This window comes from Balaenoptera borealis (assembly GCF_965194805.1).
Source record: "Balaenoptera borealis genome assembly, chromosome: 14".
Classification (NCBI taxonomy): Eukaryota; Metazoa; Chordata; class Mammalia; order Artiodactyla; family Balaenopteridae; genus Balaenoptera; species Balaenoptera borealis.
Window position 1 is genome coordinate 92,010,181 of NC_138875.1, and position 20,585 is coordinate 92,030,765.

The window sequence follows — 20,585 nt, forward strand, 5'->3', positions numbered from 1 at the left end:
TTCTAGAGCACAGGCTCAGTAGTTGTGGCCCACGGGCTTAGTTGCTCTACAGCATGTGGGATCTTCCCGGGCCAGGGCTCGATCCTGTGCCCCCTGCATTGGCAGGTGGATTCTTAACCACGGCGCCACCAGGGAAGCCCTCTACCTCACTTTTGAAGCACAGTTTTGTCAGATACAGGATTCTTGGCTGGTAGTTTTTTTTTCTTTTAGCTCGTTGAATATATGGGTTTATTGCCTTTTGGTCTCCAAAGGTTCTGGTGAGAAATCTACTTATAATCTTACTGAGGAGCCCTTGTAGGAAACAAGTCATTGCTTTCTTGATGCTTTCAAGGTTCTCTTTGTCTATTGAAAATTTGAGCATGTGTGTTTCTTTGAGTTCATCGTTTTTGGAGTTTGTTCAGATTCTTGGATGTTTATATTCATGGCTTCATCAAATTTGGAATTTCATTTTCAAACTTGGTGTCCATTTTTGAAAATCTTAGCCATTCTAGATGTGTAATGGTGTCTCACTGTTTTAATTTGCAATTCCCTAATGATATATGATGTTGAGCATCTTTTCATATGCTGATTTACCATCTGTGTATCTTCATGTTCAGATCTGTCGCCCCACAACGTGGCTGCTCCTTACAGCTGTTGCCTTTTTTATTTAACGAAATTTTAACGTCTTCTCTTCAGTGGTAGCTCCTGGTGCATTCAAGCAGCATTGCTTGCTTCCCCCTTTGTGCCCATGTTCTCTGCATGTTCTTTTGTCATAGCATCTTTGACTGCCTGTTACATTTTTATGGGTTTAATCTTTGCTGTTCCCTGCAATGCTGAACACTTCTGTCTTTCATCCATTTTATATTACTTGCACCTAGTTGAATACCTGGCACATGGTGTTCTTATATGTTGCATGAGAGGTTGACTGATTTAATGTATATTGATGGGATATTTTCAGTAAACGTTTGCTTTTCTCCCAAAGTAGAATGTAAATAATGGACACCCTTAGCAGCCTTTTGTTTACTGCAAACTCAGTAAAATGATTTGCAATTCAATGGGGATATGCTGTTTCAGGGACCATTGTCATTCATGGATGTGTTTGTGGACTTTACCTGGGAGGAGTGGCAGCTGCTGGACCCAGCTCAGAAGCACCTGTACAGGAGTGTGATGTTGGAGAACTATAGCAACCTGGTGTCCCTGGGTAAGTACCACTTCCCTGAAAGGAGTGTGTGTCATGTCCAGGCTCCCCTTGTTAGTTGCTGAAAGCTGGGGCACTTTTGTAAAATGCTTGGTGATTTCGGGCTTATATTTAGAGGCCAGATTTTCTTATTCCCCCTTTGGCATCAGAATCTGCTGGTTGAATGGTGTTTACTTTGCCAAAGTGCAAAAGGGCAGCTTCATCACGCTGCCTCTAAACCGAGTCTTCCCCATTCTGCTGAATCCCTGGGTCCTAGGCAGTTTTGGGCCAGGATGTCTGTGATTTTCTATTCACAGGGTATCAACACACCAAACCGAATATCATTTTCCAGTTGGAACAAGAAGAGCTGTGGATGATGCAAATTCCAAGTGAGGGCCATCCGGGTGAGTGGTCAGGACATTTAGATCTTTTCCTTCTTACTCAGAATTGGTGTGAGTTCTGACATGATGTTCCCTTCGTGTTTGTACTTTTGGGTCATTTGTAACCATTGTCTCTTAGTTAATCTCCTCTGTGGCATTCTCAGCTTCCTTCTTACTTTCCCGTGGTGTTAGACTCATTTCATTATGCAATTAAGCAAGCTTTTCCTCTTTACCTCTTTTCATGTGACTTTCACACCCCTTCTACTTTTTTTCTATTTTTAAAAAATTACTTCCATTCATATTCAACAACCACAGTTTCGATTTCCTTCTCCTTGAAACCTATGTGTTAGGAGATTCTACCCTTTTTGCTTCTCCTTCCTAATGGCTTTGTCATCACTGTTCTTTCTGAGTGTATTCCTGCATCATTTGATAATATCAGTTCTCTTGCCTGAAGCCTTTCCCCCACGCCTTACTCAAGTGAACCCCATGGAACCCACTCTCACACTGCACGACACAGTGCTTATTCTCCTCATGCTTTACTGCCCTCGCATGCTCTTTCCTCTGAGTGCAAAGGGGTCTTTCCTATATTCCCCACTTTCCTCGTATGTTATAAGTTTTAAAAGACTTCCACTCTGAAGATTTAAGCTTTTTCTTTCTGTATTGGTGACTGACAGCCCCATCCCTCTTTAATCTGGCCTTTGGTACTGGGTTTGATTGGTCCACAGGGCATCTTCCCTGCATGGGCCACTCCCTTGTCTCATTTTTCAGAAACTGGAATTGGAATGTCTCTTCTGCTGCCCTGTAGCTGTATGATAACTTCTTCTCACCTTCCTGTTTGTTAGTTCTGCTATGCTCCTGGTTCTTCTTCCTGGCACTGGGGCGTGAGCCTAAATCTCCTTTTTATGCAGTTCTCTTCACTAGTCTTGCTATAATCTGTTAGTATTTTGGTCCTTCAAAAATAACTCTTTTAAGGCCTCCATCTTCTCAATTCCCACCTCCTTCTCATTGGGAATGAGATAATTCCCAATATTATCTTTTTTTTCTTTTTTTTTTTTGGATACACCACACGGCTTATGGAATCTTAGTTCCCTGACCAGGGATTGAACCTGGGCCCTTGGCAGTGAAAGCATGGAGTCCTAACCACTGGACCACCAGGGAATTCCATTATTTCATTTCTTGCTTGTTCTACTTATTAGCCAAATTTATACATTTTACTCTTTTTATACTGTTAGTTCATCCTGATGTTACTGTCAGATATATTTCCCTAAGCAACTATGTATTCCATCATAAGTGTGGCAGGATAAATCAACAGTTAATCTTTGTATTATTAGGATTGTTTCAGCTGCAATTTTTGATTAATCCTAAATCAAACTATTTAGGCAGAAGTGATTTATTACCACACATCACAAAATGTCCTGATGTGGGACTGATTGACTTACTAAATCCCCAAACGTCTATCAATGCCTTGCCATTCTAACTATGTCAGTATTTCTCAGATTTCCTCCCCTCATGATCATCAGATGGCTCTTACAGTTCCAGCCAACACCTGCAGATATACCAGTGGGCAGTGAAATAAGAAAGACTGTTTCTTCCCACATGGCCCTTTTAATCAGGCATTAAAATCTATTTCAGGAAGCCCCAGCAGACTTACCATGTTGAGCAGGCTAGATTCTTATCACATATCCCTGTGTAAAGAAGACTCTGGTGAGGGAAACGGGGCTATCACTGTTGGCTCAGCTATATCATGCTTCACTCTCGGCAGGGGTATGGAGGTGGGTCCCCATTTTCCCAACTGCAGCACATGGCCTTACAAGTGGAGGTAGGAAATAAAATCAGGTTTCTGCCAGCCACGAAAAGGGCAGCAGAACGGCTTGGTAGGCAGCACTGTTCACCTCCATCTACCTCTTTGGTTAGCCATCATCCAGTCACACCCTTCTTTCCATCCATTCATCTTCAAAAATATTCTATCACCCCTCTTGTTATTCTTCTAGTATATTAATGCAAGTCTAGGATCTTTGCTTCTAATCAGACGTGGTGGTTCTTCATGGTCTGGTGATCTATAATTAAAGATAAGTTATCCACGTACAACCAGCCAGACAGGTAGAGTGGTAGAGAGAAGTATAGGGTGGGTACAACAGGAATGTCGTTCTGGGAGTGCAGCAGCAGTGGCACCACAGAGAAGCATTGGAACCCGGGCTGGGCAGGCTGTGCTGGGGCTTCCTGCCGTGGCGTGGTGAGCCTGGGTTCTGCTGTCTTAGCATGATTTCCTCTTCCATTGTTTTCTGTGGCTAAACTCAAGATGGGCCACAGCCAGTAATCATGTTTAATACAGTCTTGAATCATGTTTAAATAATCTTTAATCTTGTGAATTCCTGTCTTCTACTCACTGGCTCTGGTATTCTGTCCTTATTTCTTGAATTCTTTGTGCTCTCCCTTGAGAAACCAGCAATGATCTAATTTCCCGCAATTATTGTTGTAAAGAAAATGCTCAACAGCAAATACATTAGATTTCCTGGGAAATCAAATGAAGGAAGCCAGAGATGTGGGAACCAAGGGAAAATAAGCAGGAGTGTGGTGGCAGCAACAGAAGAATTGGAAGGGTGAAGTACAGAAATTGACAGATTCAGTATCCATGAACTTTCAGAGTCTACAGGGACAACACTGACAGCCAAACATGAGCAAATATGATTTGAGGGCAAAGGTTAATTACTCACTGGCCTGTTGTCTTCTTGATGGAAACACTTCTGACTTTAAGACCATGTATTGGGTTGGCCAAAAGGTTCATTCGGTTTTTTCCGTAAGATGGCTCTAGTAGCGCTTAGTTGTCTTTAACTTCATTCGAAACAGTTTTGTTAGATTGTATTGTGACAGTTGTCATATCAGTGTGCACTAAAAAAAAATTATCAAAATTGGTGAATATTTGTGTAGCCATTTTAATATTGAAGATGGAAGAAAGCAACATTTTTGGCCTATTATACTGTATTATTTCAAGAAAGGTAAAAACGCAACTGAAATGCAGAAAAGGATTTGGGCAGTATATGGAGAAAGGGCTGTGACTGATCTAACATGTCAAAAGTGGTTTGCGAAGTTTCATGCTGAAGATTTCTCTCTGGACGATGCTCCACGGTCAGGTAGACCAGTTGAAGTTGATAGCAATCGAATTGAGACATTAATTGAGGACAATTAACGTTATATCACAAGGGAGATAGCCGACATATGCAAAATCCAAATCCAAATCAAGTGTTGAAAATCATTTGCACCAGCTTGGTTATGTTAATTGCTTAGATGTTTGGGTTCCATATAAGTTAAGGGAAAAAAACCTTCTTGACCATATTTCCAAATGCGATTCTCTACTTAAACGTAATGAAAACGTTCCGTTTTTAAAACGAATTGTGACGGGCAAATGAAAAGTGGATACTGTACAATAATGTGGAACGGAAGAGATCGTGGAGCAAGCGAAATGAACCACTACCAACCACACCAATGGCTGGTCTTCATCCAAAGAAGGTAATGTTGTGTATATGGTGGGATTGGAAGGGAGTCCTCTATTATTAGCTTCTTCTGGAAAACCAAATGGTTACTTCCAACAAGTACTGCTCCCAATTAGACCAACTCTAAGCAGCACTCGAGAATAAACATCCAGAATTACTCAACGGAAAACACATAATCTTCCATCAGGATAATGCAAGACCACATGTTTTTTTGATGACCAGGCAAAAACCATTACAGCTTGGCTGGGAAGTTCTGATTCATCTGCCATATTCACGAGACAATGCACCTTTGGATTTCCATTTATTTCGGTCTTTACAAAATTCTCTTAATGGAAAAAATTTTAATTCCCTGGAAGATGGTAAAAGGTGCCTGGAACAGTTCTTTGCTCAAAAAGATAAAAAGTTTTGGGAAGATGGAATTATGAAGTTGCCTGAAAAATGGCAGAAGGTGGTGGAACAAAATGGTGAGTATGTTGTTCAGTAAAGTTCTTGGTGAAAATGAAAAATGTATCTTTTATGTTTACTTAAAAACCGAAGGAACTTTTTGGCCAACCCAGTAATAGCCAGTAATACTCCCTCCAGAGCCGCTGTAATAGTTAAACATGCTCATGTTCATTTCTCACTGCATGGGGGTGGGTACTATCCCAGTTGGGAACTGATGTTTGGGAAAATATAATTTGGAGGTTGTGTACAAAATGAATAAGAGGGTTCAGATTTAGGATGTAGGGAAACCTGAAATGAGGTATTAAGATCCTGTGATGTTGCAATCTTCAAACCTGACCTGCTTCTGTGTTCTCTTAATACTCTTTTCTGTCCATTGCCTTGGTCAGCATATTACTTTGGGACATCTAGGTCAACTCTACCCATTCTCTCTTCTGTTCAACCTCTAAATATTTGTTATTATGACTGAGGACTTATTCCTGTGTCTAGTTCCCTATCTACTTTGTATTTTTGGAATTTGGTTGGGGGGTGGGAGTTGGGTTGGGTTTATGTTTAAACAGCATTCTGGCCACCCTGCCCCGTCTGTTTTTCATTCCCCTCAGAGAAAAACAATTTCATCTCTTTAGCTCTTTCTTATGGTATTTACCTCCATGTTTTCTAAATAACCAGCTTATTCTCTTGCACCTTGATTTTCTCCTAATTGCTAGTGTGAAGGGTAAAGATTTAATTCTCTTTCATCCTCCTCTCCTCATACTCCCCATGATATACACACTGTCTCTTCCCATACCTCCATCATCCTAATCAAGCTGTTTCATACTTAGATCAGTCTTCAGTTTTTATATCTTTACGACCATGTAATTTCTGTTCACAGGTAAATCATGCAATTGTACAATGGTTAGTTTTCGTTCATAAATCATTTTTTTCTCTTGAGTTGTTTTACTTCCCTGCCCAGTTTTCGGTGTTATCATTAATGTATTTATAATTAATTTAACCCCAGACTCTTCTTCACATGTCTAAATATTCTTTTGGTACATTCAGCTAAATTAGTGATTCTGTCAATTTCATCTTCCTGGTGACATCACTCCCATGTCGTTTGACTTGCTCCAGTGTAACCTGATTTTTCTCAAGACCTGGTTGTACAGTTTTTAACCTGGAATCTCCTTTCAGATTTTCTTTTCTATTTTTTTGTGTCATCTTTTTTCTTGGTTTGTTTGCATAGTAGCTTCCCGTGAAAGGAACACCTTTCATAGTCGCTTCCTGTGAAAGGGTGCATTTGATATAAAATTTGAGACCTGTGCCTCTGAAAATGTTTATACTTTACTCCTGAATGCTCTGTTTTTTCTCTCCTAGTGATGCTAATGAGAAGTCAGATCCATTCTAAATTTTGACCCATTATATGAAACTTTTTTGGTTTCTCTGGAAGCTTTATTAGCTGCTGCTTGTCAGTGTTCTGAAACATCTCGATGATGTTTCTTGTGAGTTTATTTTCATCTATTTGGGTATTCAGTGGAACTTCATTCCCAAGAGGACTGTAAACCAATCTGCAGTGGTTCTGCTTTCTCCTGAGCTCAGCACAGTGTTTGGCGCATAATAGATATTTAATGATTATTTGTCGAATGAGGCTAATGCTCAGAGATCCTTTCCCACCTCTTTATATATATATTTTAAAATAAATAAATAAATAAATTTATTTATTTTTGGCGGCATTGCATCTTCGTTGCTGCACGCAGGCTTTCTCTAGTTGTGGCGAGCGGGGGCTACTGTTCCTTATGGTGCGTGGGCTTCTCATTGCAGTAGCTTCTCTTTTTGCGGAGCATGGGCTCTAGGTGCACGGGCTTCAGTAGTTAGTTGTGGCACATGGGCTTCAGTAGTTGTGGCTCACAGGCTCTAGAGCGCAGGCTCAGTAGTTGTGGCACATGGGCTTAGTTGCTTTGCAGCATGTGGGATCTTCTTGGACCAGGGCTCGAACCCATGTCCCCTGCATTGGCAGGTGGATTCTTATCCACTGTGCTACCAGGGAAGACCCCACGTCTTCATATTTTGCTCATTTTTCTTTGTGCTTTCTGAAGAAGGCATTTTGCAAAATTTTGAAACTCAAGACTACCTTTATTTATTGTCAGTTCCCTTTGCCTATTTTCATGTTTTGATTTGCTTTGTTTTCCCCAGTGCCCAGGAGTTTGGGTACATTTACACTTGAGATTTTATTTATATTCAGAACTGATATCTGAAACTAAGGAAAACCTCATGATATGGCATTTTTAAGGCAAATTTTATGCTGTACTAGGATCATTTTACTATTTATAACATGAGTATTTTCATTTCTAGACGAAGTCTGGGAAATTGATGGTCGTATGGAATGGCATAAGGAAAATCAAGGCAAGCTAAGAAGTATGTCAAAAGGCTATCAGTGTACTGCATTTGGAAAACTATGTCTTCTTAGTACAGATTATGTTTCTTCAAAACAAAAACTTCATAAATGTGTCACAAATGGAAAGAGTTTGAAATATAATACAGATTTCGGTAATAATTATGCCAGAAAGAATCCTAATGGGTTTCACGCACATAGGGAATCGTCCTTCCATTCTAAACATGAGCAAGCTGTTATTGGGATAAAATACTGTGAAAGTAATGAATCTGGAAAAACTGCCAACAGAAAGTCACAGCTCATATGCCAACAAATACGTATGGGAGGAAAACCCTTTGAATGCAGTTACTGTGGGAGGGTCTTCAGCAGCAAGTCATACCTTGTGGTGCATCAGCGAACTCATGCAAAAGAAAAACCCTACAAATGTAATGGATGTGGGAAAGACTTCAGCAGCAAGTCCTACCTCATTGTTCATCAGAGAACTCACACAGGAGAGAAACTGCATGAATGCAGTGTTTGTCAGAAAACTTTCAGTTTCAATTCACAACTTGTTATACATAAGAGAATTCACACACGGGAGAATCCCTATGAATGCTGTGAATGTGGGAAAGTCTTCAGTAGGAAAGACCAGCTTGTTTCACACCAGAGAATTCATTCAGGACAGAAACCCTATGGGTGTCATGACTGTGGGAAAGCTTTTGGTTTGAAATCACAACTCATTATACATCAAAGAATTCATACAGGGGAGAAACCCTATGAATGCAGTGATTGTCGGAAAGCCTTTAATACAAAGTCTAACCTCATGGTACATCAGAGAACCCACACGGGGGAGAAACCCTATGGTTGTAGTGAATGTGGGAAAGCCTTTACTTTCAAGTCACAGCTCATTGTACATCAGGGAGCACACACTGGGGTAAAACCCTATGGGTGTAATCAGTGTGGAAAAGCCTTCAGTTTGAAGTCACAACTCATTGTACATCAGAGAAGTCACACAGGAGTGAAACCCTATGGATGCATTGAATGTGGGAAAGCTTTTAGGAGCAAGTCCTACCTCATCATACATATGAGGACTCACACAGGAGAGAAACCACATGAATGCAGTGAATGCGGGAAATCCTTCAGTTTCAATTCACAACTTATTGTACATCAGAGAATTCACACAGGGGAGAATCCCTATGAATGCAGTGAATGTGGGAAAGCCTTCAGTCGGAAATACCAGCTCATTTCACATCAGAGAACTCATGCAGGGGAGAAGCCCTATGAATGCAGTGACTGTGGGAAAACTTTTGGTTTGAAGTCACAGCTCGTGATACATCAGAGAACTCATACAGGAGAGAAACCCTTTGAATGCAGTGAATGTCAGAAAGCCTTTAATACAAAGTCGAATCTTATTGTACATCAGAGAACCCACACAGGAGAGAAACCCTATGGTTGTAGTGACTGTGGGAAATCCTTTACTTTCAAGTCACAGCTTATTGTACATCAGGGAGCACACACTGGGGTGAAACCCTATGGGTGTAATCAGTGTGGAAAAGCCTTCAGTTTGAAGTCACAGCTCATTGTACATCAGAGAAGTCACACAGGATTGAAACCCTATGGATGCATTGAATGTGGGAAAGCTTTTAGGAGCAAGTCCTACCTCATTATACATATGAGGACTCACACAGGAGAGAAACCACATGAATGCAGTGAATGCGGGAAATCCTTCAGTTTCAATTCACAACTTATTGTACATCAGAGAATTCACACAGGGGAGAATCCCTATGAATGCAGTGAATGTGGGAAAGCCTTTAATAGAAAAGATCAGCTCATCTCACATCAGCGAACTCATGCTGGGGAAAAACCTTATGGGTGCAGTGAGTGTGGGAAAGCCTTTAGTAGCAAATCATACCTCATTATACACATGAGAACTCATTCTGGAGAGAAACCATATGAATGCCACAAATGCGGGAAAGCCTTCATTTGGAAGTCGCTACTCATTGTACACGAGCGCACTCATGCAGGGGAAAACCCTTATAAATGCAGTCAATGTGAGAAGTCCTTCAGTGGAAAATTACGGCTCATTGTACATCAGAGAATGCACACAAGAGAGAAGCCCTATGAATGCAATGAGTGTGAAAAAGCCTTCATTAGGAAGTCTCAGCTCATTGTACATCAGAGGACTCATTCAGGGGAGAAACCCTATGGATGCAGTGAATGTGGAAAAACCTTCTCTCAGAAATCAATTCTCAGTGCACATCAGAGGACTCATACAGGAGAGAAACCCTGTAAGTGCAGTGAATGTGGGAAGGCCTTTTGTTGGAAGTCACAGCTCATTATGCATCAGAGAACTCACGCAGATGAGAACCATGTTGGTGAAGTAAATGTAAGAAACTTTCTCTCAAAAGTCAATTCACAGGAATTCCCAGAATTGTACAAGAGAGAAACTCTGTAAATGGAATCATCTCATTGTACACCATGTATATGTGGCATGTGGAGGGGCATCCACAGAACACTTTTTTATACACACAAAAAATATCAGTACATGTGCACAAGGGACTCTATGAATTCAGTGAACCCTATGAAAGTTCTTAGCAGAAAGTCTTGTAGGTTTGTGCAGGTGAGGAACATTATGAATGAAATGAATGTCAGAAAGTCATTTTTTAATATGCTAACATCCACAAAGAGGAAATTCCATAATGCAAATGAATATAGAATATAGTCCTTTGAAATTCATAATTTATTAAGAATTAGGATTTTAATGAAAGAAAACATAAATGAATGAATTGCAGGTATCATAAGCTCATACCTTGGAGAAACCATGCTATAAGTTAGGGAAATTTGTCATCTAGGAATGACAAACTTCTAGTAAAAAAAAAAAAAAAAAGAAAAAAAATATTTGAATGAATGAAGATCTATGAATATTTCAGATGGGGTAAAGCCTCAGCAGGAAGGTTTATTTACTATTATTTTGATTCATTTGGAAAAAAATAATTTCCTTTACAAATTAAGGGAAATTATGTTCCAAATGGTCCAAACTTTTAGGAAACGATTGGAGAAAGTATTCAACTATCAATGATAGGCATGTTCATAGTAGAACATAAAGATTTTTTAACCTGTGTAAATAAATGTAATAATCAGGATAACAATAAGGATTACATCATAAGACCTGCAGGGATGTTTAGGTGTTATCTTCCTTTCTATACTATAAAATATGTTTTTTGTAGTTTTGCATATTCTTGTGAATGCCACATTTGATAGATAAATTAGCTAGATAACGATACCATTTTCCAGGGGTTTCTACTCTGCATAGCAACATTCTTATTTAAAAATACAACTTCTTACTAGAACAATATGGCATTAAAAATGCATTTCAATACTTTAAACTTTTTTTATTATTTTGTACCCTTTGTAAATGGTACTGAAAGCTACCTCTTTAGTTATATAATCAATATAGTGCACGTTTCATGTGATTGTGTATCTGCAATCTGTTCTGCCCTCTCTGGTTAGAACACCTTGATTTCCTTTAAGAGAATTCACAGTGTATGCAGTCATGATGGGATCATCATTCAAGGTGCCCTGCCAGGAGTTGGCTGAGATAGTCCAGAATATAAATTTTTAATGGACTCCTTAGTACAGAAAATCAAACTTAGCTTTTGTTCTCAGGTAGCATCTTACTGTTAGTATTAATTAGTTCCTTCTATATAGATTACCCAGAATAGATTTAGGTGTTGTCCCTTTTTAATCCTAGTTCACTTCTCTGTTAATTTGAACTATCTTGTATCCTCTCAGTACATTTAAGTGATACCTTTAAGTGATGCTGCTGAAGTGTGTATGTATAGCTATAGATTCAGGATGGTGAAAAGTCATTCTACCAGTTGCTTACTTACAACGTCAGTTTTTTTCACAGCCTCACCAATTACCTTATGTGAATGAGCATTAATCTGAAAATTAGGTTAGGCCATCTTGGAGGAATATGAGGCTTCAAAACTGCAAATATTTCTGAAACACCCACTACTTTGTGCTCTTTACTTCAGTGGGGAATCCCATCTCTTACCCAAAGAAACTGCATCTTCCTTGAAGGACGTAGTCAATGATTTCTGAATCCCAAGTCCTTATGTGTTCAGCTCATTATTATTATCCAATGTCAAGAGACCTGGGGTGAAGAATGATGATTTACAGAAGGGAAGAGAAGGCTTGCATAAGGAAAGAATTTCAGATATCTGCTTCAGTCTATCCCCTAAACCTGGAAAATATCATAAATATGTATTTTGTCATTGATGTTTCAAGGAAGATACATACACAAAATAAAGAATAAACATATATTCTGTTTACCACTATCCAGGGTCAATTAGATTTTAAAGGTGCTGTATTGTGTGACGCAAATCCACATTCAGCCTCTCCCAGTAGAAGCCAGAGATGTCAACATAATGTTGAAGGCATAAATCAAATACTGTGTGAAAGGATAATGCTGGATTGGGTCTGATTTTAAATGAAATGGAAAATTTTCCAGATAAATGAAACAACAAAAATCAATAGATCAGCAACCAGTAAACAAAATAGGAAAGTTAAAATTGAATTTCTGGCTTGAAAATCTACCCAGTTCCTCTAACTCTGCCCCAGCCCCAGAAAAGAAAGAGGTTCCAGAGACTTTCAGTAATAGTTGATAATTTTCAGGAAAGTTAAAGGAAAGATAATTCTAACATTTTACAATCTTTCACAGGAAGTAGACATTTTGGGGGAAAATGACAAAGTCATTTGTGAACATAGATTTAAAAATCCTAAATGGAATTATAGCAAAAATGCATCTAGTAATGTAGAGTTTTTATTTTTTTAAGTCATGACATTATTAAGTGTAGCAGACTGTTAGTAGTGAACCCAGTATTTCTTCATTACCAACAGTATCACTGTATTTTTCATAATGGTGATGTGCCCGACTAAAAAGCTGCATTTCTCCATTCTTTTTGTAGCTAAATGTGATCATGCTGCTAATTCTGAGTAATGAAATGGACATAGAAGTTACCGAGAAGGATAATGGGAAGGTTTTTCAAAAGGAAAACAAGTGGGGAAAGCCCCCTAGTGTGCTTTCATCTTTTCTTTTTAATATGCAACACGCTGGATGTCCGGGGACTCAGCAGCCATCTTAGAATCTGAATTCCTCCTGAGGGTGGAAGCTGTCTGCTGGAGTGCAGTAGAGAGATAAGATTGATGTATGGCTCTCTGGTAATGATGGAGCTGCTGTGCCAGCCCTAGACTACCAAGTCTGGGTATATTTTTACACAAAAGAGAGATGGACTGTCTTGTTCACGGCATCTTTTCCTTTTGGGAGGAGAGTTGGTTCTGTTATGTGCACCTGAATCTGATCCTAATTAAAACACATTAGGGTGTTTGGAAGATTTAATATTAGAAAATCTTTTTGTAAAATTAACCACACTACCAGAAAAAAGCCATATGAGTATCTCAGTATGTGTAGATAAATCATTTGATGGGCTATAATACCCATAGATGATTTTAAAATGTTATTAGAGATAGAAATTAACTTCTTTAACTTTGCAAGGAGTATGTTCCAAAAACTGACAAATGTCATATTTAATGATAAAACATTAGATGTATACCTTTAAGAAAAAGAATGCTCATCAATTTTATTGAGCAATATAATGGCAGTTCTAGCCAATATGTGAGAACAGAATGTTGTAAGGAATTGGGGTTTGGGGCAGAAACAAAAATCCTATTGTTTGCACATGTGATTGTCTATTTAGAAAAACCAAAATAAACTACAGGCAAATATTTAAACTACAGGCTGTAAGGCAAGGAGTTGTTTTGCACAGCTCTGAGAGCTGGCAGCTTGGCTGTGAGCACAAGCAAATCTTTACAATGTCTCCATGCTCAGATTCCAGGCCCTGCTGAGGGAAACATTCTGATTTGCCCTCAAAATATCTGAAGGCAGTTTTGCACTAACTCAACCAAAAGCTTCAACAAAGCTCAGTCAGCTGAAATACAGATCAGATTGATTCAGCTCCACCTTATCTCCCAGCCTAAGAGCTGACATTAGAAAATATGTACCCTTTTCTGGAAGTAAATATATATTCAAAGAGCAAAGAAAATTATCAGGAATATATAGGTACCTTATATAATGAAAAGCATCATTTTACCAGAAAGACAATCCTAAATGTGCATGTACTTAACAAGAAAGCTTCAAAATCATGCAAAAACAGAGCTGAAATGAGAAATATACTCTACCATTTTAGTTGGACACTTCAACAGTTATTTCTCAGTAACATAACTTGGAGACCAAAAATCAGCAAGGCTATAGAAGCACTGAATAATGCCATCAATAAACTAGACCTGGTAGACATGTCTAGAATATCCAACAGCACAGTATGTATTCTTTTCAATTACCTGTGAAACATTCATCAATACAGGTCATGTCCTAAGTCATTAATCTTAACATTTTTTAAATAATTGAAACCATTAAAAATTTCTTCCATCTGTAGTGCAGTTTAACAAGAAACCAATTGCAACAAGAACAGAAAAATCTCCAAACACTTGGAAATTGAGCAGCACAATTCTAAGTAATTCATGGCTCCAAGAAATTTCAAGAAAAATATGGGAAATATTTTGAATTATTATATACAACATGTACAAATTAAAATACAACATCGAATTTTTTGAGATGCAGAAAAAGCAGTGTGTAGAGGGAAATTAATGGCACTAAATGCTTACATTAGGAAAGAATAAGGGTCTCACATCAATAATCTAAAGTCCTACCTTAAGGAACTAGGAAAAGAAGAGTAAAGCCCAGTGTAAATAGGAATGAAATAGTAAGGATAAGACCAGAAACCAGTGAAACAAAAACAGTGGAAGGGGTAAGCAACACAAAACGCAAATTTGACAACTTTGATGGACTAAATTCTTGAAAGACACAAACCACCAAAACAATGTGAAATGGGTAACCTGAATAGTGCTACATGTATTAAAGAAATTAATTCATAGTTAAAATTCTCCCAACAAAGAAAAATCCAGGCTCAGATCATTTCACTGGTGATTTCTATCAAACATTTAAGAAAGAAGTAATAGCCATTCTATACTAACTCTTCCAGAAAATAGATGACAAATACTTCTTAACCGATTTTATGAAATCAGTGTCACACTGATTAAAAGAAAAAACTACAAATTTTTAAAAAACTACAAATGTTCTTCATGAACATAGACGTAAAAAGCCTCAATATTAGTTAATTAAATCCAGTAATATATAAAAGGGTAATACATGAAGGCAAATTTGAGTTTATCTTGGGTATACAAAGCTGAGGCTGATTCAATATTCAAAATCCAATCACTAATTCATACCTGACCAACTAAAAAATAAAAATCATGTGGTCACATCAACAGGTGTAGTAAAAGCATTTGTTCAAATTCCACAGCACTCATGATAAAAAACCTCAGAAAACTGGGAATAGGAAGTAGCTTCCTCAAACTAATAAAGCACATCTGAAAAATGTCTACAGCAGGGGTCCCCAACCCCCAGGGGGCACCATAGTACTGGTACTGGTCTGCAGCATGTTAGGAACTGGGCCACACAAGAGGTGAGCAGCAGGCGAGTGAGCGTAGCTTCATCTGCTGCTCCCCATCACTCCCCATCAATCACATTACCTCCTGAACCATCCCCCGGCCCCCTGGTCCATGGAAAAATTGTCATCCGTGAAACTGGTCCCTGGTGCCAAAAAGGTTGGGGACCACTGGTCTACAATTAATGTCATAATGGTGAAAGAGTGAATAGCTTCCCTTAAGATTGAGAACAAGTCAATTATATCCACTCTCACCACTCTTTCAGCATTGTACTGGAAGACTTAGCTGACTGCATAAGGTAAGAAAAAGAAATTAAAAAGATACAGATTGGAAAGGAAGAACGACAACTATTCAGAGACAGCATGACTGCCTTCACTCAAACACCATTTAAAACTTTACACACACACTAAAAAAGCCAACATAACAAGTCAATTTAGCAAGACAGCAAAATGTAAAATCAATATTCAAAAATCAGTTCTATTTTTACATACTTGCAATATACAATGGAAAATTAGGGTTAAAATGCACAGCTATTTATGATAGCACCAAAAACCATGGAATAGTTAAATGTGAGTGACATGAAATGTATGCTGAGAACAACAATGAAGAAGGGAATAATAATGACCTGGACAATGGGAGGAGATGCCCTGTTAATGGATTGGAAGATTCAATGTCGTTAAAGTGTCAGTGTTCTCCACACGGATTTTTAGACTCAATCCCATTCCAATAAAATGCCCAGGAAGATTTTCTGTGAAAACTGACAAACTGATTCTAAAATTTATGTGGAATAGCAAAGGAACTAGAATACTCAAAATTTTGAATAGGAAAAACAAAGTTGCAAGACATATACTCTTTGATTTCCAGGCCTGTCATTAAGCTACAGCAGCTATGACTGTGGTATTGTGAAAGGACAGACATATAGATTAGTGAAACAGAAGAGAGTCCTGAATAAAACTACACACTACATAGTGAACTGATTTTTGTCAAAATTACAAAATCAATTCGTTGGAAAGAGAATAGTCTTTACAAAGAAAATGGTGCTGAAACACTTGCACATCTGTTTGAGAAAAATATGTGTCTTGGTCTATACTTACACCATATACAAAAATTAATTTTTTGAGGAATATACTAGAGGTTGAGCTTCCAGCTAAAGGGCTGATGGTGAGCATTTAATATATTTAATTTTACATCTAAGACTAAAATGAGGGTTGAGCAAAGATGGAAGAATACTTTATAAAGATATTTTCTGGTAAAGTAAGAATATGAAGTGAGCATAAGAAGAGGAAAGAGAGGGTTGGGGGAAGTAAGATACTGCCATTGATATTAGGAGGAAAGCAAAGGATACCACTTTAACTGTTAGGCTGATAATAAAAGATGGAGAAAAGTGGGATTCAGGGCACTATAAGAAGATATAAAAGTAACAACTGGAACAATATGAAGCCTAAATTACAAAAGAAATTATTTGAAAGAACAAAGAACCACACAGAAGAAAAAATAAATATAAATAGGTTGCACTGAAATAATGGAGGGGGCTGGAGAAAAACCATTTATGGCAGGAGAATTCCAACTGATAAATGTAGAAGAAATGATGAAATTAGAAAATTGTCATTAGGCAGCCACTATAGTAAAGATTGTTTCAGGCAGGAATTAATGAATACTGAAACTTGTAAGCAAGAATATTATGAGGAACAAATATTAGTCTCAAAGTATTTTCCTCTCAGATACTTCTTAATTACAAAAATAGTAATGTTAGATTGAGAAATTTCAGAAATTAGGAAATATTTTTACATAAATGATGGTAAAATACAATGGTAAAAAGTGAAGGAAAATGTATAGCTTTAATGTATTAAGAAAAAGGTTGAAAACCAATTATCTAGCCTTCTATTTCAGGAAGCCACAAAAGAAAAGCAAATTAAACTCAGAGAAAGTAGCAGGAAGGCAATAATGAAGAGCAGAAATTGATTAAATAGGAACCAAATGTACAAAAGAGAAATTGCCACTGAAAGTTGATTCTTTGATTAATAAAATTCACTTCTGATCAAGAAAAAGCAAGACAGGGAAGCAGCCGCATAGCACAGGGAGATCAGCTTGGTGCTTTGTGACCACCTAGAGGGGTGGGATAGGGAGGGTGGGAGGGAGATGCAAGAGGGAGATATGGGGATATATGTATATGTATAGCTGATGCACTTTGATATAGAGCAGAAACTAACACACCATTGTAAAGCAATTTTACTCCAATAAAGATGTTAAAATACTGGGAAAAAAAAGAAAAAGAAAAAGCAAGAAAGAGGAAAAAAGTACATTGCCAGTATCCAATATGAAATGGGATATCACAACAGATTTTACATGAAAGTAAATAGAGTAAATGTAAAAGAAGGTTATGCAATAGGCAAACACATTTGACAGTTTAGATAGTAAGGACAAATTCCTTAGAAATCACAACTTAAATTGGATATAAGAAGAAGTAAAAAACAAATCAGTCCTAAATCTATTGAAGAAATTGAATCCAAAATTAAAAACCTTTCCACAAAGAAAGCTTGAAGTCTAGATGCCTTCCCTAGTGAATTCTTCTGAAATTTAAAGAAGAAATAATTCCAATTCTATAAAATTTTCCAGGGAACAGAAAAAGTGAGAGAATGCGTCCCAATACTTTTTTTGAGACCTGCATAACTTTGGTGCCAAAATTCAACAAACACACTAGAAAAAAATGAAAATGTGGACATTTATTTCTCATGAACAGAGATGCAAAAATCCTAAACAATGAATTAACAGATGGAATCTAGTGATATATAAAAATTATATCATGATCAAGTATGGTTTATTGTATCCATGCAAGGATGGTTTATTGTTAAAAAAAACAAACAAACCCCAAAAATGGGATTTCCCTGGTGGTCCAGTGGTTAAGACTCCATGCTTCCAGTGCAGGGGGCACGGGTTTGATCCCTGTTCGGGGAACTAAGATCCCACATGCCGCGTGGTACAGCCAAAATAAACAAACAAACAACCCACACACACTGAGATCCATCACAGTTACAGAATAAGGGAGAAAAACCAACCCGAGACGCAGAAAAAAAGTAAGTGATGAAATTAAACAGGTATTTATAGCAAAAGCTCTTAAATCTAGTAATAGAGAGGAACTTCCTTAATCTGATAAAGCATATTTACAAAAGAAATCTATCACAGACACTTCATGTTGCAAACACATCATTTCATTTCAGGTGAAATACTTAATGCTCTCTCCTTGCATATAAGAATAGAAAAAATTACAACTATTACCTCTTTAATTCAACATTGGAAAGAAAGAAAGAAAACTTAGCCATTCCTATACAATATGTTTATGTACTTAGAAAACCAAAAAAACCCTGAAGATAAACTGTTAGAATTAAGTGAATTTAGCAGAGTGGCTAGGTAGAATGTCAGTATACAAAAGTCAACTGTATTTCTGTATATTATAAAACAAGTAGATAATTGAACTAAAAGTACCATGACAATAGTATCAAAAATATTAAATGATTAGAAATAAGTCTAAAGAAAGGTGTGAAAAGCCTCTGTACAGAAAACTGCAAAATATTGCTTGAAATTTCATAAACGAGATCTATTTTGTATTTGTGGATTGGGAGACTCAATATTGTTCTCAAACATTTCCCAGGGACTTCCCAGTGCAGTGGTTGAGAATCTGCCTGCCAATGCAGGGGACACGGGTTCGAGCCCTGGTCTGGGGAGATCCCACATGCTGCGGAGCAACTAAGCCCGTGCACCACAACTACTGAGCCTGCACTCTAGAGCCCGCGAGCCACAACTACTGAGCACGTGTGCCACAACTACTGAAGCCCACGTGCCTAGAACCCATGCTCCACAAGAGAACCACCACAATGAGAAACCCGCAGAGCACAACGAAGAGTAGCCCACACTCACTGCAACTAGAGAAAGCCCGTGCACAACAACGAAGAACCAAGGCAGCCAAAACTAACTAAATTTATATAAAAAAAAATTTCCCAAATTGATCTATAAATTCAGTGCCATCTCAAAGTCTTAGTAGATGCATTTTTGTCAAAATTAACCAGCTGATTCTGAAATTCCTGTGAAGATGCAAAGCGTGAAGCATAGCAAAGACAAAGAGGAGGAAAACTGAAGGATACACACTGAATATCGACATATCCCATGATTAAAATAGTATGGTTTTGTGTAAAGTTGGACAAACAGACCAATGGAACAACAGATCAGAGAGCCCAGAAGCAGACCCACACATGTACCATCATCTGATTTAAGACAAAAAGTGCCACTGTAGTGCAATAGTGAAGACTCTTCAATAAATCAGGTAAATTGGATGTCCTATTGAGGGGGGGGGAGTTGACACACCCATACCTCGTACCATAAGTTAAAATTATTTCCAGATTAATTGTACACCTGAATGTAAAGGGGAAAAAAATAGACCTTCTAGAAGGTTACATGGGGGAAATTTTGTAACATTTGAGAAGGCAGATCAAGTGCAAAAACAGGCAAAGCTAACATTTGGTGACTTAAGTCCAGAGTGGTCACCGTTGGGGGGTAGTGACTGGAAACCAGCACGAGAGAGCCTTGAAGCGTGCTGGAAATGGTGAGGACACAGTATCTGCACGTATGGAAAAATCAGAGGTAAACCCTGAAGATCTATGCACTTTATGTAACTTACAAGGATAGAAAATCAAAATCATCAAGAACTTTCACAATGTGCTTTCATTTTCTTGGACTTGTATGTCTGTGCAAGTTTTCACATGTAATATTATGTTAATTTAAAATGCTTTTGGTTAAATATCTATTTAGGCTTTTTTCAACGACAAAAATAGATAGATTGATTTTTTCCAGCTCTGCACAGAGTAGGCAATCAACAGGTCCTGAGAGGATGGATTCCTCAAACGCAGGGACACTCACTCATCTGTGATGTCAGTGTCCAGCCTGGGCCTGGAGTGTAACAAGCACGGTTACTGAGTAACGAGAATGTAGTGCGCAGCGAGGCTTCCCTCCTTCTCTCCCACCCTCCGAGTCAGTGTGCTGCTGGGTGACGTGAAAACCAACACTTGGGGGCCAGATGGGAGTGGGCTAACCTCAAACCCACCCCCTACCAGTTCTGTGAGTACACCAGTGACTTAACCTCTCTGATGGGCATCTTGTCACATGGAAATGGTGGCAAAATACGCACCTCACAGAGTCCCGTATGCTCAGTAAAT

At 38.2% G+C, this 20,585-nt stretch overlaps 1 protein-coding gene across 12 annotated transcripts in view; it reads left to right on the forward strand.

The window, feature by feature from the left end:
• ZNF268 (zinc finger protein 268) overlaps window positions 1-20,585 on the forward strand; it is a 48,126-nt gene that overhangs the window by 25,097 nt on the left and 2,444 nt on the right. For 5 of the 12 annotated variants that reach the window (XM_082355091.1, XM_082355088.1, XM_082355087.1 and 2 more), the window contains 3 exons: window positions 1,054-1,180; window positions 1,474-1,560; window positions 7,794-12,152. In XM_082355091.1, the coding sequence (XP_082211217.1) occupies window positions 1,054-1,180; window positions 1,474-1,560; window positions 7,794-10,267 (2,688 nt within the window). In that variant the 3' untranslated portion in view covers window positions 10,268-12,152. Of the gene's footprint in view, window positions 1-1,053; window positions 1,181-1,473; window positions 1,561-7,793; window positions 20,488-20,585 lie in introns of those variants that run through there. The other 7 variants (XM_082355093.1, XM_082355085.1, XM_082355084.1 and 4 more) reach the window with 6 other exon arrangements.